Source organism: Centroberyx affinis, unplaced genomic scaffold (assembly GCF_046629955.1).
Source record: "Centroberyx affinis isolate AG114_WGS23_722 - 3 ecotype Tasmania unplaced genomic scaffold, CSIRO-AGI_Caff_v1 ptg002363l_1, whole genome shotgun sequence".
Lineage (NCBI taxonomy): Eukaryota > Metazoa > Chordata > Actinopteri > Beryciformes > Berycidae > Centroberyx > Centroberyx affinis.
Window position 1 is genome coordinate 30,086 of NW_027280623.1, and position 25,143 is coordinate 55,228.

The window sequence follows — 25,143 nt, forward strand, 5'->3', positions numbered from 1 at the left end:
AACAGTTTGTGATAACAGCTATTTGGCCTATAGGTGCACTGATTTGTCTATGGCTGGTTTCTTTCTGTAAACTATTGACTGTCATAGCAAAGAATTATACTTTTCAACAGGTGCTCATTAATCAAGACCAAGGGTGACTTTCATTCCAAAGGAGTCAATCCTAAATCCTACTTCTGTTGGGTTTGTTTAGGTACAGGGGGCAGACTCAGTGATTTAGGCCCCTCTCTTCCTATTTGACTGAAGTCCCTTGTGTCTATTGATGGCTATGTGTCTTCACAGTCCTCAGTCACATGTGGTGTGCCGCAAGGCTCAGTTCTTGGGCTAATTGTGTTCTCCTGGCTTCCTCTGGGTCACTTAATTAGGTGGCATAATATCTCCTTCCATTGTTATGCCAATGATACCCAACTGTACCTCTCAGTCAAGCCAAGTGAATCAAATAAATCGGCCTCTTTGCACAACTGCTTAGCGGATGTCAAGAATTGGATGGCAAATTGTTATTGTTATCGGCCCTGAGCATGTTTCCATTCAAATTCAACCTGCTCTTGGTCTTGTAAATCAACATATAAAACCTGCCAAGTACTTATGAGTCATATTCCACCTGAGCCTAAATTTGGAGCAACCTAATGATAAGCTTGTCCAGTCATGCCTTTTCCATTTCAGGAACAGAAAAAAATTAGATCCATCCTGAATTTCAGTGATACAGAGAGGATTATACATGCTTTAATTTATTTAATCTCGCCTTGACAACTACAATGCCCTGTTTACTTGCCTATAACCATAAAACAGTTAGAACGCCTCCAATGTAATGTGTGCAAAATGCTGCAGCTGCAGCTTTTAACTAAAACTAAGAGACAGGACCATAGACATAGAGACAGGACCATATCTCCCCCATTTTAGAGTCTCTTCACTGGTTGCCAGTTCATTTTAAAATTGATTTTATTACTTTCTTTAATTTACGTGTCTTTATCTCTCTGAACTTCTGATCATAAGGCCTTTTTATAATCTTTTGCTCTTATTGATTGCTTTATTTTTATTCTTGTTGCCTTGTCTGTTACTTTATTCTATCGGCCCATTCTGTTATTTATTCTATTTGTTGTATCCTTGTGGCTAGAACCATTTATTCATTCTATTTTATTTCAATATTTTTTATAACTACTTTACCTCATTGTGCTTGTTGTATTGATCTATGTCATCTGCTCTGTCTTTTGTCTTGTGATGCAACTTTTTTTGAAAACTGGTATATAAATAAAGGTTATTATTACTATTTTTATTATTATTATCATTATTATTAATATTATTAATCTAGGAATGGTTTGGCACAAAATTAGCCATGGATCCATTTTTGATGATTGTGGAATATGTAATGGTTGAACCAAGTATGTCAAAAGACACAGGGCGCACTGAATGTGTTTCATCTGAATACATATTTATTAGATAAATATTAGGATGTCACGTCATCTAACTACATACAGATTTGCAAGACTAAAAATCACAATATGTTTTTCTGACCAGTTTAGAATATGAAATGATTGTACATAGTGATGTACAAAACCAAAGAGACAACTGCCACCTGTTGTGCCAATCACTTCAGATTGTACCTTTATAGCATATTTTGCCAAATTGCATAAAAATTATAAATTTGACAAAATTGTACAAACCGTAAATTTGGAAACAACCCTTAGGAACCGCTGAAGGCTCCGCGTCTCCAAGTCCCAATTATACCTCAAAAGGTTCTTATCATTTTGTAGCACCTTTATAAAGTACACAGGTAATAGAGAAATACACAGAAGTTTAATATTACACAAAGGAAAAAATGTGTCTTTTTTTTCTTCGAGACCCCATGTGGAGGGGTACATAAAGTATCTTACATAAATGAACAGGCGTGGTTAGAGAGGTCTGCACAGACGCTATCAAACACGGACTCATTTTCCCAATTCAATGTCTGACAGGAGGATGCAAGCTTTACAAATTCTAAATACACTATGCACATTCCCCCTGGAGAAAATGAATACATTTCTGTTAACGTGTCTCTATTTGTCATTTACATTATGTACACGTATCCCTTGCACCCCCCCGCTCCCTGCCACCCGCCCTCTGCCACATCCTTCCCTTGCATGTCCAACAGGAGGAGGGGAGCTCTCCCGGCTCTAACTTCACTTTACAATATTACTCGCATTTTCTTTTGATTCCTCGACCCAATTTCCAACGTCTACAACCAAACTGTACAATTTGTGACAGGGCAGGCCGCCCCGAAGATCACCCAAATTTCTTTGTGATTTTGTGAAGGGTTAAACTAACAGTTACCGTAACACACTGTGTAGGGAAACAAAATATCCCAATGCGGCAGTGCATTGTCTTTAACAAACATATAAACAAACAAAAGGAACATCTAATGCTTCGACTGTGTTATATGCAGGTGCTCTGATCAACTTTGAAGACCAGTGTAGCCATATTTAGTTCTTCAAATCGGATTAGAAATCTATCTCAAATGGGGAGCATTTACTCTACAACATATACTTCAAATTCACTTACTGCATAAAATTATGGAAAACCAAATTATACCTATCATAAAAACACTGGACAAAAAATAATAACTTAAAACAAATATAAAATGTGATGAAAATACACAATAATGCTCACACATATTTTTGCAACGTATGGTTATCAAAAGCTCATATCAGGCCTCAAAAACAATCCAGAGGACATTTTGCACATTCTCACTTTAAATAAAGATGATGAGGTCACTTGTTCCAATAATAGCAAACAAATAATTTTTGGAGAATTTTGGACCTCTAAGCTGCATTAACAATCTTTTAGACAGAAAAAACAGCTCACAAAAAGCTGACAGATGTGTATATAAAAAGAGGAAAATAAAAATAAACAACTCTCACTTTTAACTTGCTTGAGTATTTCAAATATTCTTTTTCACTGATGCATTGTCACAGGGAAATGGGAATTTGGAAACAGTACACCAATACACAGGTAATTAATACAAGGCCAGTGAGAGTGTATTTGGATTAATTCATTACGATAATGGGCTATTTATCAGGGATTGTGTTTGTGTGTGTGTGTTTGTGTGTGTGTGTGTGTGTAGTCCTTGATAGACATACAGTACCGTGTAGTTGCCAATAACAGTTAGGTACAGTACTGTACAGTCACAAAGTATTCACAAAGGGTATATACAACAGCTCTAGAAACATTGTCGGATCATGCATGATGTTCTTCCAAAAAAGATGACTAATGTAGTTCGACAGTAACAAAATGAGAAAAGAAAATCCAATACAATCACACAGATGCTTATAAAATACAGTGATTTCAAAACTTTACGTCTGTAGGATGTTATAATCCTGTTCTTATACCAACAAAATATCCAGGCCAACCCCTTACAAAAAGCATAGGACAACTTTGGTGATGTGTGTCTGATTAATTTCAAAGTGGGACAAAGATAAAAGAGACAATAAAGGACAACAATATAAAAAAAAAAAAACATACATACATGAATTTGCAATAAAATAATAAATATGAATCAGACAAGAAAGAAAAAAAGAATTTGATCAAGCATGTTGAGTCTAGACAAAGATAACAGGAGCTATTGGCACACATGCACTTCTGAACAAAATGGTTTGATGAGGGAGAGCAAAACATTACAATAAATACCACCAGCACTACTGTAGACTGGGTGGATGAACAGAGCGAAGGGACAGATGCACTGAGACAGCAGACTTCTGAGGGTGGATGGATTTCTCTCTCTTCCATTCAGTATCTTTCTCTCTTTCTCTGCCTCTTACACTGATTTAAACTCGTATTTCTCTCCCTGCTGTCGTTCACATACGGTCACAGGCAAACAGAAGTCACACACACACACACACACACACACACACACACACACACACACACACACACGAACACACACTACATTGCACAATGTGCGCTCATTCCTCTGTTGACACTCGAGGACATTTAAGCTCGTCCTTTCAGTGCTCTGATTCTGGTGAGGTCGGTTTGAGTTCCAGCTAGTCAACTGTCTATGAGAAAGCTAATGTCCAACTGGAAACAAAAACACTAGGAAGTAGGGGTCAAAGGGCATGGCAAATGCCAAAGTCTTGGAAGAACACATTTCAAATAGGATAAAAACACTCTTACAAGACAACGTTTTTCCCTCTAACTCTTTGTCTTTTTTCACAAAAGGAAAATCAGAATTAAAAAAGCTACAACACTTTTCCTAAAGCCCACAAAGGCTCCTGTCTCCCCTGTGTTGTGTACACATGAACTGATTATAGCTGCACAGTTTTCAGTTGAATAGTCACAGATATCATATATGTATATATAATATCACTTTAGTGCCAGCCAACATGGCTGTAGATGGTGTGTTGAGAGTCAGAGGTGGTGCAACTGGTGTGTGGAATCTTTACACCAGGAAAAGGGAGTGAGGATATGAGTGGCTTTCCTGCCTTCTCCCTTGCAATTCCCACTGAGTTCCTAAACAGGCATCGCTGCCTCTTTGAGCCGCGTTTCCTATGCCACACATTATCCGTTGTTCGTTCGTGTGTGTGTATGTGTGTGTGTGCGCGCATAGAGAGCTGCTTGAACTGTCCGTCGGAGGTCAGTGAAGTGTCTGTGGACAGACAGTCAAACACATCACGCCCCCTGTATGTGCAGGAGGGTTTTAGGGGAAATGAGGGGCTAGTTGTTCTCAAAGAGGGAGAGAAGGTCGTCATTGCTGTTGGTGGGAAGGTCAGGGGGGTCCAGGTAGGATAGTAAGTCATCTGGGTTGGCCAGCTCCGGAAGCAGCTGTGGAGGAAGGCAGAGAGAGACTGTGAGTGGTAAAGGCTCAGATAGTTTTATCTAAATTTATCTTTCTGACACTGGAAGGGGCTTGAATTGAATTGGAGGGTTTGTTGAAGTCATATGTTGCACATTGGGAACACTGTACACTAGGGATGGGACAATATATTCAAAATCAATATATAACAATACAAAAATGTGACAATACATATTGTCCGGCAGAAAAATGAATTGCGTTATTCGCTCCATTTTATTCTGCTGTAGTATTCACAAATGAGACGGCTTGCCCATCACAATTTCCCAAGCTCTACATCCAAATTTTATTATTTGCACTTTGCATTTTTTTTAAGTTGCTGTTTACATTCTTGTAAGCCAGTGCCATTGCTAGAAAGATTTGTGGCTCAGAAATAAACATAATTCTGCACAGTCATATTTTGTTGTCATTCAACTTTTCTATATTACATTATGTTGTGGTTGTATCAAATTGTGAACCCCATATTGTGTATCAAATCGTATCGTGAGATAAGCATATCGTCCCATCGCTACTGTACACAACAACGCAGTTACCACTGCCCAGAAGCAATTCAAGAGTCCACACACATAGCACACAGCAAGAGATGAGAGGAGCTGCAGCAGACAATGTTAACGCTAGCTGATACCATGAGTAACGGGTAGCTTGGGGGCGCCCGAAGCACCGTGACGCCACACAGGCACACTTACATCCAGGGAGGGTTCAGGCATATCCTGGGCTCCCTGACCCATCTGCCCATCTGAGGAAGGGTTAAAGTTCAGATCGCTGTGGGGATGACTGTTCTGCCCAGGCTGCTGAGGCGGCGGCTGAGGCTGCGGCTGGCGAGGCGGCTGCGATGATTGGCCACTGTGATGCAAGGGCTGCCCTGACTGGCCGCTGTGATGTAAGGGCTGCCCTGATTGGTTGCCAGGGTGTGGAGACGCATGCAAGCTCTGCTGCATGGAATTATGGGACTGATCGGGATGGGACATCTGGAGGTGCGGGAGGGAGAGAGAGAAAGAGAGCGAGACAGCGAGAGGGTGAGTGAGATAGAGAGAGATGAAGGAGGGGGGATGCGTGGGAAGAAAGAGAGGAAAAGCGAATGAGTCCCGGCGTGAATAATATGGAACAGGCCTTCTAAATGGAGAGCTGTGACCAGCAGACATGTACAGCTGCAACATTATACGGTGACATGAGCATGTGAGCATGACTGAGCACACATGCTGGCTAGGAGTATAGGCTTCACCTTGTTCAGATAACAAATCTGAACAAGGAGTCGTCTTTTCAGTATGACACAGATTCGTTGCAGATTTATCCTCTAGACTGAACTATTAAAGAGACAAAATTAACCCAGCAGTTGATATTTTACTGAAGACATAAGCCTTAAAAGCGAGACCAGACGTATCCTAGTTCAAGCCAACTGGATGGTATAATGGCATAGTATAACGGCAGAGTAAAGTGAACAGCCGTGGAAGTATACCCCACTTACTGTGTCCGTCATGCCATGGTTGAGCGGCTTGTCCTGGGAGAGGAGACCACCAGGTGCGTCTGGGGGGTGGGAGAGCTGGGGGCCGTGCATGAAGTCATTCATAGGGGGGCCGCCTGTTCCCCCTCCTCCTCCGCCTCCACCACCAGAGGGGTTACCGTGAGGGAAGTCAAAGTTCCCATGGTAACTGTTGCCTAGAAGGACAAAAACACTTCTTGTTAAAAGGTGGACTGCACTGATGACATGGGTGATAAATCGTTGCAAAAAATTATCTTTTCAAAAGAAAGTGGTTAAAACAGAGAGACAGAAAACATAAAGTGGTTACATAACTGGATACACAAGTTCCGCTTTTTCAGATTGTTGCAAAACATTTATCACAGCAATGAGCTTGTCACATTTTAAAGCAGGTTCAAGTTAACACTCTCCTTAGGGCACTTTCCTTTGTATAATGCATTAGAGCCACATCGATAGATCCTGCTATAGAATACAAAATAGCTCACAGCTCCACATATTTATCTACAGGCTGGGGATCCTGGTTGTTTTTCATTACCTGCTCCTGGGTAGTCTCCCCCGGTGCCACCAGCGTGTTGAGCAGGGTGTGATGGGTAGGGGCTGGGGCCTGGGCCAGGGCCAGGTCCTGGGCCAGTGACAGGACCAGGCCCCAGCTGGGCGATCATCTCCATTACATTGGGCATGGTCATCTGGCTGGGGCTCATGGTCTTGAAGCGCTTGGCCAGCGGTCCATCAGGGTCTTCTTTGATGTGTAGATCAGACTTAATGGGGACAGGTCGCCAACTACATGTTGGGTCAATGGTGACCTCCTCGAACTCCGAACTAAAGCAAGAGAAAGCAGAACGAGTGTTACTTGAAGTTCAAAGCTATGAATATTAAGATTTAACAGAAGAAAGAGGAGAAACTTACTTCTGGATGGCATTGAGGATTCCCCACATGTACTGGTCCACCTCCAGACCTTCTAATAATGCCGTTTTACTGAAGGGAGAAACAAATAGATGTGATCCATTAGAGAAATTCTCCGCTAGTCACTTCTTCTAAACATACAAAAAAGAATGACAATTGTTTGGAACCTTTTTTTCCACTTACTTGCATACAGGACACCTCCAGGTCCCTCTCTCACAGTTGAGCTGCAGGTACGACTCCAGATCAAAGCACTGTGGAGAATAACATCACATACGTTCATCACAATCATGTTCTCAGCTACTTTTATTCGCAGGGACATGAGACACCATCGTCTCATCCACCACAAACTTGACCACCCACTCGAATCTGAACAAACCTGGACATGTTTGCAGTCATGCCCTCGTGCAGGTAGTTGGATGCGTCGGAAGGTGATGGGACATTTCAGTGAGACTTTAATGGCCGTCTGCTCCACTCCGTCTTCCCCGTTCAGAGTGGTGTTGCCCGCCGACGCCGCTACGCTGCTGAAGTTCCTCTTGACTGGGAAGAGAGACAAAGATTATTTCAAGGCATTCAATAAACAGAAGCGGGTGCAATCTCATGTAATTAAGTTCTAACAATACACATGAAGTAATACATAACAATAGTAAGAGACAACATAAGTCGTACTCTTGGTGATGCAGTGCTCTGCAGGCAGGAGTCTCTTCTTCAGGAGCCCCTGGAGGACGGATCGCACAGATGGCCTGTGGACCAGCTGCAGCACGAACAGGTGGGACTGCACAACAACAACAGAAGAACAAACAGGATTAGAACAGACAGCTGAGGCAAAAGTCAATTCAGTCGATACATAGACTACGTTGAATAATCTACGTGAAAATCATCCAGACTGATCTTTTTGTTTTGTAAAATAATTGTAGTTCTCGTATTGCAGTTAGTTCTACATCATACAGATAGTGCACACTCACACAGCAGCAGGCAGTGACAGTAATCTGGATAGTGTTCCTCCCAGGCTGGCACACGTGCTTCAGGTGCAGGGGTTTGTGGGAGGTTTTGTTGTCCCCTCTCTCGATGGTGAGGGGCGTGGCGTTGACGCTGACCTGGACGGAGGCGGGCCAGTTGGTGTTCATCTGCCTGTCCTCATGGTGGTAGCACTTAAACTGCAGCTCCAGGTCTGACCTGTATGGGTCAGAGGGCAAAGGAAAAAAGCAGTTAGCCGTAATATTCATTCAGTACAGATTCTGTACAGCTAGCTAGCTAAAAACAACCTCAAAATGTATTGTAAAAGAGCAAATATCAGCCATTATCCATGTCAGACAGGGACGTGAATCATGACCTGAACATCCTAAGCTTTTGGTATGTATTTCCAATAGCATACATTCAAAAGAAAAAAGAAAGATTATTTTCTCTACATATAGTTGGAGTAGTTCTTTCTGAATGTGAGAGGAAGATTGTGGGAGTTGTGAGAGTTACATCTACGGTGCAAAGATTCATAGGGTTAAATTTTCACAAAAATATAACTTCTATCATTTTTCAAAGTAGATACTGCTCAATAAACAGACATAATTTGTGCTGTAAAGGACACTGAAGTTTGATAACATGCAGGTATAGAGGAGAACCCTGACTGACTGACCTGGAGGGCCTCTCACTGACCACAGCACTGTGCTAACAGCGGCGTGCATAAATATATCTCCATCATTTACAGCAAGCCGACTGATTGCAGCAATTGCTTGATAGACAACAGGTGATTGTGCTGCAGATTGTGCACTGATAGGTGATTATCAGCAGGTAAACAAATGAAATAAAAGTGGAGGTTTGCGTGCTGGTCCTACCTCCACATGAGGGTCTGGTGGACGGAGGGTCGAAGGTGGAAGACGTGGTTACTGACGGCCAGGTTGTGCTCCAAGCGGAACGGTTCCAGCACCACCCCGTCCCGGACTGGGAACGTCAGCCGCAGCTCCTCATTGGGGTTGTCTGGGAGAGAAAAACAACAGGGGAGGTCAACTTTCAAAGTAATATTGTAAGAGTTACACAGTTTATTCATCAAACATACACTAAAACACACAGAGGGCAGTGACTGGAACACCACGGTTACTATTGGTTTTCTGTGAAACAACAAGCACAAGGAGAAAAGCAAACAAATATCCCTCTGTTGCTGTGTTTGTTTAATATAGCGAAAGTCTCCCATGTCTTCAGTTGTTTCAACTGACTGTTTAAGAGTGCTGACTGTTGAAGTACTCACTCGGAGGGGGAGGAAGCGCTGTCATATTTGGTTTCATGTCTGGCGGAAACGGGGGCTTGACATCCTGGTTGGGCGACAGGTACGGAGGAATACTACTGCCTGGAGTCATGGGGGGGGTGGGGTTGCCAGGGACAGGAGAGTGGGGGTAGTTACCGGGCCTAGGGGGCTGTGGACAGGGGAGACAGAAAGAGTACAATGATGAAAAACCTGTATAACCCACTTCACGTACTTGACAGGGTCCAATTTAGCAGGAAGGAGATCTTCTTAACACACTACAGTTAACAAGTGAAAATTATTCCTAGTAAATGATAATTAAAAGAGGAGAACACATACCCCATTGCCTTGGCCGTAGGAGTATCCACCCCCAGAGAAGTTGGTGCTCTGACCGTTGAATGGCTCTTGCTGCAAAAGACAGAATGCAATAATGATTTTTCGATACAGTTCCTCATTCCTCCTCAGGAGACATATGCCATGCCAATAATTCTTGTCAGGGTGTCAAAGTGTGAAGGGGGGGGGGCAGACCTTGTAGTACTGGCTCATGGGCATGCCAGGCGGGTACTGCCCTTGGCCCTGCTGCCCCGGCATCCTCTGGCCGGGGTAGTTAGGAGAGGGCAGCGGCCTGGAGGCATTAGATGTAGGATACTGCCCCTGCTGTGGCGGGAACTGACCATTCGGCCCGTACTGCTGACCCCCGTAACTTGCCTGGAAGGAGAATGTGAAAGGAAAGAATATTACAGATGTTTGTGTGTGTTTGTGCTGGGTAAGAAAATGGACATAACATAAGGCTTCTCAGGTGCGTCGATTTCAAATAGGCTTAATTCAAGAACCAAAAGAAAGGAAATCTGCACTCTCAAAAAGATATCTTGATTGATTTATTTTACATGTTTCAAATAAAAAATGTACATGTAAAAAATATATAGCCAAGCTGGATATTTTTCATTTGAAACATGTAAAATAAATCAATCAAGATATCTTTGTGAGAGTGTGGATTTCCCCTTTTTTTGTTTTTTGAAAGAAAGAAAGAAGAGAAAAGTGGAGCAAAAGTGAAGTGCAGTATGACATTAACAACCATAAAATGCTTTTCTAGATCATCAGAGCTTCCCACTCACCTCCCCGGGGTATGGCCTCTTCATCCCCTGCATGGGCATGGCCTGTCTGGGCCCTCCGGGATAGCCTTGCTGGGGCATCCTTTGGCCATGAGCCACAAAAGGGCCCATGCCCGGGGTTCGGGTTTGGTTCATGCCCATGGGAGACCCACTCATGTTAGGGTTGTTCATGGGTGATCCCATGCTGGCTGGGTTCATACCTCCGGGGGGGCCTCGTGGGCCCGGCTGGTTCATGAACTGACTATTGTAGGCCTGAGCGGGGCCCATCTGGAACGATGAACACATCTGGAGGGAACAGGAGATTCAAGTATTTAATAGAGAAAGACAGGCGGAGATGAAGCAACGTATTGGTCAGACAGGGTCATGTCTTTATTTTGGGTCTCCAGCAGGGCTGATAGCGGTTGAATAATAGTTTTAGTTTTCTGTGTATTTTTGGCCCATTTGGTAACCGGTTACAGCTGTGAATCCATGTATGCAGGTATGTGTCTGTACCTGTCCATACTGGTTCATGTCTTTATTCTGGGTCTCCTGCAGGGCAGCCACGGTGGCCGTTGCCGTGGCCGTTGCCGTAGCAGCGGCGGCGGCGACAGCAGCGGCGGCGGCGGCGGCAGCTGGTTGGGTGAAGTCACCAGGAGGGCGCGTGTGAGGCGTCATACCCATACCTCCGGGAGGGGCGTTCGGGCCCGCGGAATAACTGCAGACAACACAGAGCACACATTTTAATCATTAGAGGCACATTTAAATGCTCTCATTTGTTTGTAAAGAGTGTCTTACTAAGTCTCTTACCTCCCACTGTATATCCCCCAGGACCTCCGGGGTAGCCAGGTCGGCCGTACATGCCCTGCTGCATGTAAGCTTGGTTGGAACCTCCTTTAGAAGGGAACTGTTGCTGCTGACTGCTGAACTGGGGCGAGTTGAGCCCCGCCCCGCTGCCAGACATACCCGATGCCATAGGGTTACCCCCAGGATTCATAGGGTTATTGCTGTTGACCATAGGGTTACCCAGCACCTGGATATAACAGCATCAGGTAGGAAGATGTTACATCCATTTAGTTTAAGTAAACAAAGCACATAAACCATTTGATTGCGTATATTAATTGATGTAACTACAGATTGGATGTGGTTAATGCATGGCCTACCTGACTCTGTGATGTATTGGTCACGCCCCACACTGTCGTAACCACAGACAACGACCCAGGGGGCTGGTTGCTGTTTTGTTGCCAGGGGACTGAGTCGTAGGGAAAGGATCCATCACTAGAAAGCAGATCCAAACACAAACATGTACCCAGCGTCACTCGAGGTTTCATTTGGCCATGAAAATAGCCAACAGAGAGCCAACAGGTTGCATATCCATCCAAAAATTGTGAATCATTTGGGAATACTTCTTGCCAAAAGGTTAGGCAATTGGAAATGTTTGGCTTTCGATTTCAAAACACATTTCCAGCCAGGATAACAGTTAATGACTGCACAGTGAAACGAGTCAAAAGCTCTAAATGAGTTGATAAGCGGTTGCATGCCCACACACACACACACACACACACACACACACACACAAACACACACCCCAAAAATCATTAAATGCGATGAAACTTTTGCTTGGTATTGCAGTAAATCTTTGGCTATGGATTGGTAGAGTGCAGTTGGAATGTTTGGCATTCAGATTCAAAACAAATCTCGGGGCAAAATATGAGAATCTGTGAAAAATAATAAACAAGCTGAGCCCTCATGGGGAGAGGCGAGCGGCCAGTCGAGTGGGAAGGAACTGCTGTTTTTGGAGAGCGGTTTGTTTTCTCTCAGAGGTTAGCTCTTGGAATGGACGACATGTTCAATATTTCCTCATAAAGGCACAACATATCCCAAGATCCTCAGCAGAAGGCGAGAGGACTCTTGGCAGCCAACCCCAGGCTTTCTTCGAAAGAGAGAGAGAGAGGCATCTGAGCAAGCACAGAATGTTCTCCAAAACATTACTTCACAGCTCTCTTCCCTGTCAGTTTGTCCCTCGACCCCGAATCACCTCTACTCTCTCCAAAGTTGTTTTGGCTCTCTTTCAAACAACAGGAAAACTCTGTTTAGTCCTGTGCACATTACATAAAGGCTGCATTCAAGATAAAACCTTAATGAAGATGACCCCACCCCACCTTGAACAGCGCTCTCTCAAACATACCCAAGTCTCAGTGAACAATCACTCTGGAACAATTTGAGAGACTGCATCACCTACAATATTTCTGGGGAATAGCGGAAAAATTAAATGATGAAGGTGTTATGTTGTCTTTGATCCCACTTACATTTCAAGTGGGATCAAACATGCTCTTTAGAATATTGATCTTTGGAGATAATTGTCAATACAAAAATGGCTCAGTTTTAAGTATTATTGGCAATGATCCAGGTTACATCATTGGTCAGTTTCTAATCATCAATAATGTACTTAAATTAAAATAATTTGTTAACAATAGTTTAGTTCCCTCTTTACATTCACACATACAGTACATGCATGATATTTTTATGGCCCCGAGTAAGATGAATCTAAAAATATAATCCCATTATAGCCAGTCACTCCACATTTATCTAAAATAACAGGATAAAAAAGGATAAAAGGATGGATGGAAAAAGTTGCATGTATCTTCAGCTATTAAGTCTTTTGCACTATGATTTTGTATTTTGTTTTGTTTGTTCACCTAGCCTAAAAATGATCTTGTGTCGTGCGTAGATTTGGGTAAGCGTGTTTTCAAGACCTATACTGTTAAACTCAGTGTTCGCTTACTCGAGTTTGACTGTTCACAGTAAAAGATGACACAGGCAGGCATGTATCAGCATAAGGGACTACAGTGCTGGTATTTAAACTGAATGTGTATTTTATGTGCAGGTTTAATGGATTATGTGAAAGAACCAGGGCCAGCTGGTTAACTTAAGGCACCACAGAGGTAGGAAAATGCAGTAACGTTAGCCTTCAGAGCCTACTTTATGCAAAATTGTCACCTACTGTACATTTGTAAAATAAGATGACTCAGATGTGTTGAGGATTATGTTAAAAAGGTCCATGGCAATAGCTCAATAACCATGGCCCATTGCGCCCTGATTTGACCTACCATTTACACTCTAGCACTTTGTTGTCTTTTTGTACCGTTTTGTTTTTGTACTGTCCATGCTGCTCTTGTTTTTTCTCTCATTTGGAATGTGCTGTGACCGCAGGAAAAAAGGTTTTTCCTATCACGTTGGACATGTTTGAGGTGGAAAGACAATAAATTTGAACTGAATTGAAAACATGGGTGTCAGATAAGCGTGGTCGTGGGTTAAAATGACAGCAGACGTCATAGAGAGACAGCAGGAGGCCCACAGAGTCCCCACTGACCTGTGTGTGAGGCCGGGCTTTCATGCTGTTTCATGCTGGGCTGCATGGGGACTTTTGCCCTGCGGTTCGTTCTGCCTGTTCTTCTGATGACGCAGCAGGAGGAGACGACCCAGCTCCTCGCACCACGACGACAGCAGGGCTGCAAGGGAAACACACACACACACACACATACATTTACACGTGTTAGCCTTCCCCCACACACACGTATGCATGCACACACACACACACACACACACACACACACACACACACACACAGTCCATCCTCTTCCCTCAAACATGGGTCTGCATTGTGTATTCACTTGAGTGCGCACTGTGCATTTACTATCACATGGTTAAGGTCAGGCATGTGAATGGTCACACAAAAAACAATTTGCGATTTCATTGTTCTTGTTTGCAACTTTAGATGAAACAGATTTTTACACGCCTACCTCAAATGAAATCTTTGATTATGCCACATTAAGCTTACTCAACAGTGATTTTGACTTTGATGGACTACTGTACGCTGTGTCATTTAGTGCCGTTCAGCCTGAAGATATTGCTAAAGCCTCCAGGGGGCAGCCTAGCCCAATAAACCTTTGGCTATGCTGATTATTGCCTGTGTGGATTTCACAGACATACAGAAACACACCTTCTCTATCTGCAGTGTAATCTGTAAACTGGGATCTAGCTACTGTAAAAAAGGATCTCCCAGTCTTTCTGCAGGGGAGACGGAAAAGGCTGAAATGGAGAGTGTGAGACTGACAGAGAAAGACGGGGCGGCGTTGTAGATATAATCTATGTAGGAAGTAAGACACAGTGGTGAATGGTGATATGCTTCAGAGATCATTCTCCTCTCCTCCACTTTCTCTCCTCTGTTCTCCACACTACCACTCTATTCTTCTCCTATTCTTCGCCACGCTCTCCATGTCATCTCTTATCTTGTCTCCTCTCTCCCTCACTCCTTTAGCGTAATGACTAATCAGACTGTTCAGCATTCTCAGTCTCTCGGTGCAGCAGACAGTTGAGCAGAGCAGAAACACTGGGAGGAAACATTTTTTTCTAAAAACAAGTGACAGATTTGTCAGTGCGATGAGATAATTTCACTTGTTTCCTATGCCGACTTCCTATGCCAAGAATTTTCTTGAATCAAGTGACATCTTGATACTTGTGGAGTGATCTGGCTTAATTTCAACACATTGCCACTTGAATGGAGAAAAATATTGAAACAAAAGTCAAACTGCATTGGAAATAGTTAAAATGATCCAATTCCAATGGCAGATTTTATACTTGTTTCTAGTTTTAAGAAATAGAAGATTTTAGGGCTCAATACTAGACTAAATAACTTATTAAGGTGATATGTTTTTGCAGTCTTGGTCTGCGTCTGGTGTCGGTAACATTTTTGAGGTTTCAAGATTTAGAGCTTTGATAATGTTGCTGACCTGAGAAAACCTTGTGTCTGAGTTTTGAACTGTGGATGACATTGATATTGTACTGCATTGTAAGTTTTATGAACAAATGCTTGTCAAAATGCCTTGGAAATTAATCATAAAAACATGGGTGTGAATGAAAAAATGAATCCATTCCTCTTCTGAAAAGTAGACCCTGACAATGTTATCAGTCTGCGCTGTGTTGTGCCGACTGTAGCCTGTACAGTATATTATGATGTACAATGCTTAAGCTATTAATGCATGAGACTTTTTTGATTCGTTCAGATCTAATCTGACAGGTAACTGTATTTACAAAGACAAGTGAGGGAAGCAGAGAAGAGAAGAGAGGAGATGAGAGAAGGAGGAGAGGAGAAGGGGAGAGGAAAGGAAAACAGCAGTGACATTTTTTTTTCTAGAGGGTGGAGAGAGCCAAGCCTCCTAGTTAAAGAGGAATTATTCCACCCTGCCATTACAGAGAGCTTATCTCCCCACTAAATCACCACCTCCACACGAGGGGCTGTCTCTTCAACTGGCAACCCACCATTTAGACCTAAAGATCAGCTCCAAGCACAAGTGATGGAGTCGCTCTGAGAGAGAGAGAGAGAGAGAGAGAGAGAGAGAGAGAGAGGGAGAGAAAGAGAGAGAGAGAGAGAGGCAGAGGAGAAAAAGGGAGCAGTGGTGACTTATCATATCAGTATGACCATGGGCCATTGAGTCTAACAAGCTGCCAAGGCCAGAAGTCATTCATAATAGAGCGAGGGTCTGCTCAGGGCGCCCTGCATATTTAGAGAGCTTAGTAAAGTGTACATGACCTTGTTTTCACCCCACAGTCCCCAGTGTCAAAAACACTGCCAACACACCATCAAGCCAGCTACTACCACACTATTCTCCCTCTATCTCTTTGTCTGCATAGAAGCCCTTCGCATGCGCACACCTACATTCCCTCAGTCGTTCTTTTTAATGTCTCTCTAAAACTTTAACCTTAATTTTGATCCATCCGTCTAAACTTTGCGCACTTTAAACAGTGTTAATTAAGATGTTTTGTTATCTTCGCTAATGGTGAACAAAGAGGAGTTGTTGCCAAGGGCAGCGGCAATCTAGCCAAAAGTAAGATGAGAAACGGCTGCAAGAATATAAAAGCAAGGTCTCTCCCCTCGTCATATCTCTCTCTCCCCCCCCCACTCTTTCCTCTTTCCATTTATTCCCATTTCATTTAAATCACAGAAAAGCTCTGTAATTAAATCATAGTCTTTCTAGTAAAGGTTTCCAGTAAAGGTTCTATCAGCTACCTGGTGAAGACAAGGCAAGGTCAACTACTTAAAGGCTCTTTGTTATGACCTTATTCACTCAGTAATGACAGTGGCTTCCACAGTCATAGAAAAGGTGCTGAGATCCACAATGCTTATTACATATTCAATTAAAACTCTGCAGAATGTAGAGTGGCAGTTGAATTAAGAATTTACGAGGTAAATGAAGCTCAGCTGAATCTCTGCCCGCATGTTACCTAGAAACAAAGATATGAACCAAATCCTGCAAGTTACTATTCTAAGATTGATTTACAGTCCAAACATTGGTTTATGATGAGTAAGTTGTGAAATGTTTGTTAAATACTAAAAGAATTGTTACTGCTCTGGATGACAAATGCCTACAGAAAATATACTACACTGACACCCCAGCCTCCATAGTTCAATCTGAGGCTGCTGATGCCTTTAGTGGACTATCTATAATGAGTCTTGACAGAGCGACCCCTTCCTAACAACTGTTCCATTCTGTCTATGACCAGCAGGAATCTCCCAGAGAGAGCAGAGCGTAAGCTGATTTTGCAGAAAACTCCTTTAAACCTACTCCGAGTGGCTTCTCTCCTCAGAGGCTGCGGCTATTAATTGAGTAATGCCTAGAGACATATGGGACTTCTTGATCCAGGCTGTATTTAATGCTGTATGGCTTACTGTTAGCAGAAGCCCTGGCTCATTCTCACCTCACCTCAGCCCCTCTGGGAGCAGCAGGTAGGGAGAATAAGCCCTGGTAACAGGCTGCAAGGCCCATTAACTAATGACAGAGTGTGTACAACTCCTCTTTTACAACGAAACCCCAATGCTAATTACTGTGAACTCTGACTGTGCTGTGTGTGTGGTAAAAGCCGTCAGCTACAGAGCGTATCATTTATCAGTTAAAGCATGCCTAAGTGCTAACTAACTCATTCTAGGATAGAGTTTAAATGTGTGCACCCCTACATAATTGGTCAGTTAGTTGCATGATCCCAGCCTGCTTTGTTAAGTTCTTGACACATTCTGAATATGAAGCCCTAGACCTGCCACATGTACATGCCATGCAGCTACTGCCTGGGAACAGTGGGATGGAAAGTGACTGAGACACACTCTCAGCTGTTGAGATGCCCTATTTCAGTGGAGATGCTGAATGGCCAACAGTAGAGGACTTTGGTTTTACTGGGTGGCTCCCAGATAAGGTATTTATAACTGATTGCGTCTAAAGCAGGGCACTGCTGAAAAAGAGCATGTGTGCTCAACAAACCTTCCCTGGGAGAATAAAGGTTACCAAAACATATACACGGTGTGTGTTATGTGAATGCACAGAACTGCGTATTGAACATATTATCAATCAGCTGCACATGATGGAGTATAATTTCTTAGCACTGAGGCAAAAGAACAGTTGTCTGTGGTTTACCGAGCAAAAAGAAAATAACACAACAGAGAGCTTAAGGGCCCTAATTTCGTGCCAGTGCAGATCAAGAGCAGTGACCTTGAAGTGGCAATTTCACTGGGTGCAAGCAGATTTTTTCCCGCCTGCGCCCGTTCGGTAATTTCGTGGCTCGCCATGACATTGCGCTGAAATGGGCGGGGGAGCGCAGTAGAGGGGAGTGTCAACAGAAATTGGGCGGCACACTGCAATCCTGCTCACACCATGTCTTAGTGCAAGCGCTGGTGTCCTGTGCTGTTTTCATGGCTTTGGTTGGCGAAGGCACACATGCAGACAGACGTGCACTCCAAAGTCACACAAGTCCCTTGTATGCATGTTATATTTGCCTGTATTTCACTTTGATATAAATTCTTCAACCATTGACTAACTGAATGCAACTTGTTTCCTGTCCTGCCACTATCAAATTTTACCAAAACAATAACAGCTATGATTCTGCACTACCGCATTATGATGTTCACCCCAGCCACAGGCCTAGCGCTATTGCAATTACAAAATGCCATGCTCCAGGTGCTGCTTTTGAAACCTGATGGAAAGAAGGACATGATGCATGCAACTGTTGCACCCCGATGGTTCAGGGAGTTCAGTGATGTAGAGTGGAGAACTTTAAAATGGAGCTGAGTGAACTACTGAGTCCAATGCTTCCCCTGGATGTCACTGTCCATGCTCCTGTACCCCTGATGATAAGAGTGGCAATTGCACTATATAAAATGAATCTATGTATCTGTAAAGAAGTTTGTGTACCTATTTTGGAAGAGTGTGGCCCACATTGGATAAAGTGTGTGCAATTGCGCAGTGCTTTGAAAATGCACGCCACATCCCTCATATATAACCTGCAGATGGAGCATGCATATCTGTCCTGCTGCTTTTGGACGGCTATAGGGATTTTGTCAACCAAATCGGAAGACTCATACCTTTGTAGCGCCTGTGGTCACGAAATTACCAAAAATGTGTTGGTCACAACCAGGTACGCTAGCACTGCGAACTTGTGCCAGTGTCTGTGCTTGCACCTCATGAAAATAGGGCCCTATGCCTTCAATACAAATGTATATTTCACTGCACAGGCCACACTAGCACACCAAGCTTTGATAGAGACACGTTATACTGTGCATGCAGCTCTACTTCTGGTGGTAAGAACACAGACAATAGAGAAAATACTACATGAAAAATTACACTTTCTCTGAACATGAACACTGCAGCACTACACATAGAAGCCTACTGAGACAATGTGTGGGATGACAAAAAAAGAAGCAATTTATAATATATATAGATATCATAGGAGGAGGTCTGTAAAACAGTGGCAGGTAGGTCTATGCTGTGTAGGAAGAAAATATTATGCAAAAGACGGATATGGAGGGGATATAAAATCCTGTGAAATAAAAAGTCATGCTTTTGCAGGAGTGTAATGGAAGCCATTTAGCAGCCAATGATATCCCCCATCCTGCCCCCCTCTCTGTTCAGCCAACTTCTTCCAAGAGAAGAGCATATCAAATGGGCTTTAGTCTCAACGGCTTGGAGGCAGAACAACTCAAACATGCCCTGGAGGAAGCCAGCACTGTGTCAAAAATCACACTGAACCAAAACCAGGCCTATAACTAACTATTCATATGTTTCAGAATATTCAAAATCTAAAACTTTTTTTAAAAAATTTTTTTATTACAAGATGTTTTATTGAACGTGCCTTTATTGTTTTGTTTATTTGCATTGATGACACAATGCAGGTTTCCCACAGTGCTGGTTTGGCAGAACTGCAACCGTGACCTCTGGCAGGACACCAGAAGTGAGCGGAAAGAGGGGGAGAGAGGATGGATGGAAGGATGCTGGACAGAGGACAGGTGGAGATGGAGGGAGTGGGTAGATCCCCTCCTCCCCGGGATGTGAGTGGGTCACAAGCCAAGGGATGCTGCAGCCCAGAAGGGAGGGTAGCTCTACCTGAGTCACTCTGACATCTCCTGCAGGTGTTGGTTTCTGTGGGGTTCAAATTACACATTTTTAAACTGGGGACCGTCATAAGAATCAGCATGAACACCAAACATAATGCAGTAAAACAGCTAGGGCTAACTAAAGGTGCTAAATGTGGGATCTCCACATCCCCTGTGGCCACAGAAAACAAAAAGAAAATCTAAGCTTATTATATAAAACACAAACTATGATAGTCTTAATGCATTGTGGGGTGTGTCTAGTCAGAACGCTGTGAGCTTGCACATGGCCCGCTGCTAAGAATAACAGCTCTTAGCCTAGTACTTAGCTTTCAGTTTATCTGTCATTCTCATTCATATGTCTTCACACATGGGCATAGTCTGTTACATTAACAGCCCAAATCAGTTATACAACACTCCAGGCTGCTCCAGGTGGATTTGTTGTGACTAAAGAGTCATCGCATTAAAATTTGACCTGCATTCCGATTAGAATGTAAAATTTTCTTTCAGCTGCATCTGCGTCAGACGCTCCGTCGGCATGCTGGCATGTCCTGGTCAGATTACTAACCCTGGGGTCACGACCTTCCACATCTGTACCAGAAGACTGTCATAAAACGAATAAATAGTAATGCTAATATAATGCTAGATACTATAGATCATCACACACTCATCTCCACAACTGAGTCACACATATTGTGCAGTAAGTGTGAATACTCAGACATACACATAAACTCACTCATCGACATTCACAGGCAAATACACACACATACACACACACGCAGAAAAAATGTAATGTAAGTATAGCAACTGAGGTCTATTTTAAAAAGTGAGTAAACAAACAAAGAGTCAGTGGCAGGGTTTTGTGAGGATGTGCTTATACAGTAAAGCACCTCACACTGAGAGAAAGAACATCAGAGAGTGGCAAGCTGTGAATGAACTGCTCTTATCAGCCATGCACAGCTCCCCGCCACTGGAGGGGAACTAGTGAATATCACATGCCTAATTATAACCAGACACGCTACTTTTCTCAACTTCCATAATATGTCTTTCATCTCACTCTGTTGTTCCTTCAATGAAATCATTAGGGTGGAAAACACAATCAAGGATTCTGAGATTTCCCGGGGCTGATGTTTCATAATGTAAGACAATGATTAAAAAGTGATGAAACTCCAGCAGTAGGCCTATTACAGGTGAATGAGTTATGGCAGAAAGCACTGAGGAGGTGACCATGAGGAGATGTCAAAAGACCTTGAATGAAACACTTAAGTGTTATGGACGTGATTAAGAAGACTATTAGCCTGCTGTAGGTGTTAAGAGTGAAGAATGTTTCTAGTGTTTTCTACAACACATCCCGCAAAAATATGTATATGCCTCAGGCACTAAGAGCTCCACCCTCACTGTTATCAATACTTGACATCAGTTTGTCTTACTGGTCATTCCTCTATGAATTCTCAAACAAAGAATATAGCTAGTACAACTTTACTTGGCCACTTGCTTTCAGTGGGTGGAGGCATGGCAAGCGTTGTGATGATTCACAAACAAAGCAAAAACGGCAAATAGAAATGTAGGCTGCATGAGTACAGTTCATAGTCAAATGTCATGAGTGAGTCACTAAACAGCCTGATGAGAAGTAGTCAGAGTGCAGACATGAGAGGTCACTGAACTGTGTAGAGAAACTGACACACAACGCCTTGGAGCCGGAGAGAAAGGAGGAAGCCCGGGGGGAGAGTGGCTGCATGTGGCTGCGAGGTGAGGATGCAGGAGGTTTCAGTGGTTTACAATCTGCTCAGGCTGACAGGAAGCGCTGCAGCTCCGCACAGTTCACTGGAAGTTGTACTATTATACTTTTGTCTGCATAGGTCATTGGAGAAGTATATTATTCTCTGAGTAGTTACAGTGACACACCGAAATCTATTTATCTGAATGTCCAATAGGCTGTTTAATAATCAATGGTGTAAATTTCAAGTTTAGATTCAACGCTGACAGAATAGGCTGACAGAATATAAACAGTTTGTCATTTTCATTGTCTGACTGACTTTAATTTATTAATGTTGTGTTTGTAAAGCACTTCGACTGACGATTGTTGTTCCCCTTCATGAGAGATAAACCTTCACTCCAGAAGAAGGTGATTTCCATCATCTTGCTGACATAAATTCTTTAATGCTTGTAAATGCAATCAAAGACGGGATGATGAAATACAGAGGCAGGCCTTTCTGTGCGCTGATATAACTGCATTGTCCTTCCATGACTAGACTCTCGCCCCTAATGACTGGACAGGCAGACAGGCTCTGGCTCCAAGCACAGGTCAACAACTTAAAAAGAACCAACCCACACTGGAAAAGTGGGTCATCTTCTGCTGCCACAGAAGCACATGCACTAACACACATGCACTGACACAAGCACGTGCACTGACAAAAGCACATTCATACACACACACACACACACACACACACACACACAGAATGACCCCATGACAGAACAGAACAGCATGTAGGTCAAGCTGTGGTCAGCTGATCTGTCCTGATCCTGTCATGTGCGAGCGGCCAGTGCTTTGGACTACAGTCGTACTAGCAGACCAGACAGAGTAGACGCCCATAGTATTTAAGGTTCAATTTACAGTTGCAATGGACCAAACAATGTCAAAGCACTGTTGGAGTTGACATTTCTGCATTTAGACATATTAAGCGTATATGAGAGAACAATTTGACCTAAGAGAAAACCTCTGCCAAACTAATACAGTGTCAATTATGGCGAGTGTAATTGCATCTTCTTAGATCCAACAGACCTAAATCAACTGCTTAATTGGCCTCTATTAACCCCTGATCCTGCTCCCTTAGTACACATGCATGCATACGCACTCACTCACATAAATAATTTACTAAATAGTTCTGGGCAAAGATACACATGTGGACAGCACACACACATACACACACACACACACACACACATACACACACACACACACACACACGTACCTGCACTTACCCAGAGCCAAGCAAAGTCCCTGCACGTCTCATCTCATTCCCTTCATAGTGCAGAGAAAAGTGTCACAAATACTCCTGTTCCCGCAGAGGCCAGTGGCAACTCTCAAAGCTTTTGCTTCTTCCAAGCCTCCTGCCTGTGCCTTATCACTCTCACTCTCTGTACATATCCCTTACTCTCCTCACTCTTTCTTTCTTACTTCTTTTCTCCCCCTCCTCCTCTCTTTTACTCTCTCTCTCTCTCTCTATGTCTCTCTCTCTCTTCCCTTGCTCTCTGATCTGTCTTCTTCCCTTGTCCAGCGTCTGCACAATGCGCATCAATTATTCAGAGGCAGTCTCCCGGTTTCTCTGGCTTATCCAATCAGAGCCGGGCTCTGCACTAATGGGCTCCTGCTGTACCTGCTACCGGCTCCAACACACTCTGGAGACAGCAGGAGGGAGGGAGGGAGGGAGAGAAATAGACAGAGGGAGCAGAAAAGACAGCCGAGGAGGAGGGAGGATGAGAAAGAGAGATAAAGACAGAGAGCCGATGCAGACAAACAGGAGTAGAGATAGAGAAGGCAAGATATTCCAGTGCTTCTCACCTCTGTCGGGAGGTGCTGCTATTGATGTGTTCAGTCTTTCTGTCTAGTGCTCCATTGCCCTGTTCCTGGAAGCTGCCATCACACACTTAGACAATACACAGACACACACACACACACACACGCATAACCCAGCAGTACTAGCACCATTTGTCAGGAAGGGCAAAAAAAGAAGAAAAAAAAATGCTGCCAGATCAGATTGCAAACTTGCAGAAATGGGTGGAGCTTAACATGCTAGGCAGGCTGTGACCTGGCTGGAAGCCAATGCAAGAGAGAGAGAGAGAGAGAGAGAGAGAGAGAGAGAGAGAGAGAGAGAGAGAGAGAGAGAGACAGTGAGAGAGAGAGAGAGAGAGAGAGAGAGATGAAGCTCAATCTATTCAAAGGCAGGCAAGTAGTAAGTCATTAGTGCTATCAGAGGGGGGATTCCCGCCTATCAGACAATCTAACCTGACAACGTCCCCCTGTCTTCATCAGAGGCCACTTTGTAAATCCAACAAACAAGCCAGATCAGGGGAAGGGACTAGCAGCAGGATCTCTGAGTGCCGCTGTATCAAAAGGGGGGAGGCAGGTGGAGGGGCACACTGTGGGTGAATCTCATTAGATTATACTGACTTCATCTTCTCTTCGCCCGCCCCTGACCTAACCTCAACTTGTCTGGCAAAACAATCAAGACAAATGAACAGGAAAGACCTTGCCTGTTATTATTCTCTTTCCTTAGCTAGATGTTCTGATCCGCTGTGCAGCTAAAGAGGCGAAAGCCCTCTTGCCTCATGGCAGCAGTGGAAAGCTGTGTGACGGACTGACTCAATCTTCAACACCGCTTCACAAATATCCAACACTAAATTCAAACACACACAACAGAGGTATTGTTGGGCAGAAACACAACGTGGAAAGGGTGTGTCGAGGCCCTCAGGGTGGGGAATGAGCCCTGAGGTGTGGGTGCTAGATAACTCATATCCCTGCAGAAAGGAGGATTTAAATAATTCGCTCATCCGGTTTGGACGAGTACAAACTCTGCTGTGTTTGGAGTAGAACTGCATTGCTGGCTCAGCTGGGATATTACCAAAATGAATTTACTTTCCACTGTCTAAACCAAACCAATTAACTAGCGAGTGATAGAAGACCCAATCAGCCAGAAGCTGAAAACACAGCTACCCTAATAAGTATTTCCCTATGTGCTTTATTTCTATAAACTTAATAGTGAAGTTTTTAAAGGTAGTTTTGGGTTGCAAAGGGGTTTCATCATCTAAGGCAAACCACAGGAGAGTGTCAGAGGAGAGGCCCGCCTGCTAAAAATAAACCCTGTATCCTGTTAATAATTCAACGCGCTGCTCTTACTCAGCAGTAATTAAATATAAAAGTCTGTAAGGTTGATTGGGTCAGTAACAAAGGATGCCTACACCTTCCTCTAGTTCTACACGCACAACTCGCAGATGGAAAGGAAAGAAGGAGGGAGGGAGGGAGTGAGTCAACGAGAGAGAGAAAGACAACGGGGTGAGAAAATCAATCAACTCAAAGTAAATTGAGATAGATAAGTGGAAAACATGTCAGATTGTTGTAGGCCAAAAGGAAGAGAGAGGGGGTATGTGTGAACACCAGAGACGGATGAAAGCTTACATCCTGCACACTGAGTCTACACGGAGTCTGTG

At 43.5% G+C, this 25,143-nt stretch overlaps 1 protein-coding gene across 1 annotated transcript in view; it reads right to left on the bottom strand.

Moving 5' to 3' along the window:
- Window positions 1-1,450: 1,450 nt before the first annotated feature.
- Window positions 1,451-25,143, bottom strand: part of zmiz1a (zinc finger, MIZ-type containing 1a) — a 35,079-nt gene continuing 11,386 nt past the window's right edge. The window contains 18 exon segments of the mRNA XM_071533396.1: window positions 1,451-4,791; window positions 5,506-5,787; window positions 6,285-6,475; window positions 6,832-7,115; window positions 7,203-7,271; window positions 7,383-7,450; window positions 7,576-7,736; window positions 7,866-7,971; window positions 8,162-8,372; window positions 9,026-9,167; window positions 9,436-9,601; window positions 9,763-9,837; window positions 9,958-10,137; window positions 10,545-10,808; window positions 11,034-11,245; window positions 11,340-11,550; window positions 11,681-11,795; window positions 13,891-14,029. Coding sequence (XP_071389497.1) covers window positions 4,684-4,791; window positions 5,506-5,787; window positions 6,285-6,475; window positions 6,832-7,115; window positions 7,203-7,271; window positions 7,383-7,450; window positions 7,576-7,736; window positions 7,866-7,971; window positions 8,162-8,372; window positions 9,026-9,167; window positions 9,436-9,601; window positions 9,763-9,837; window positions 9,958-10,137; window positions 10,545-10,808; window positions 11,034-11,245; window positions 11,340-11,550; window positions 11,681-11,795; window positions 13,891-14,029 — 2,984 coding nt within the window. The 3' untranslated portion in view covers window positions 1,451-4,683.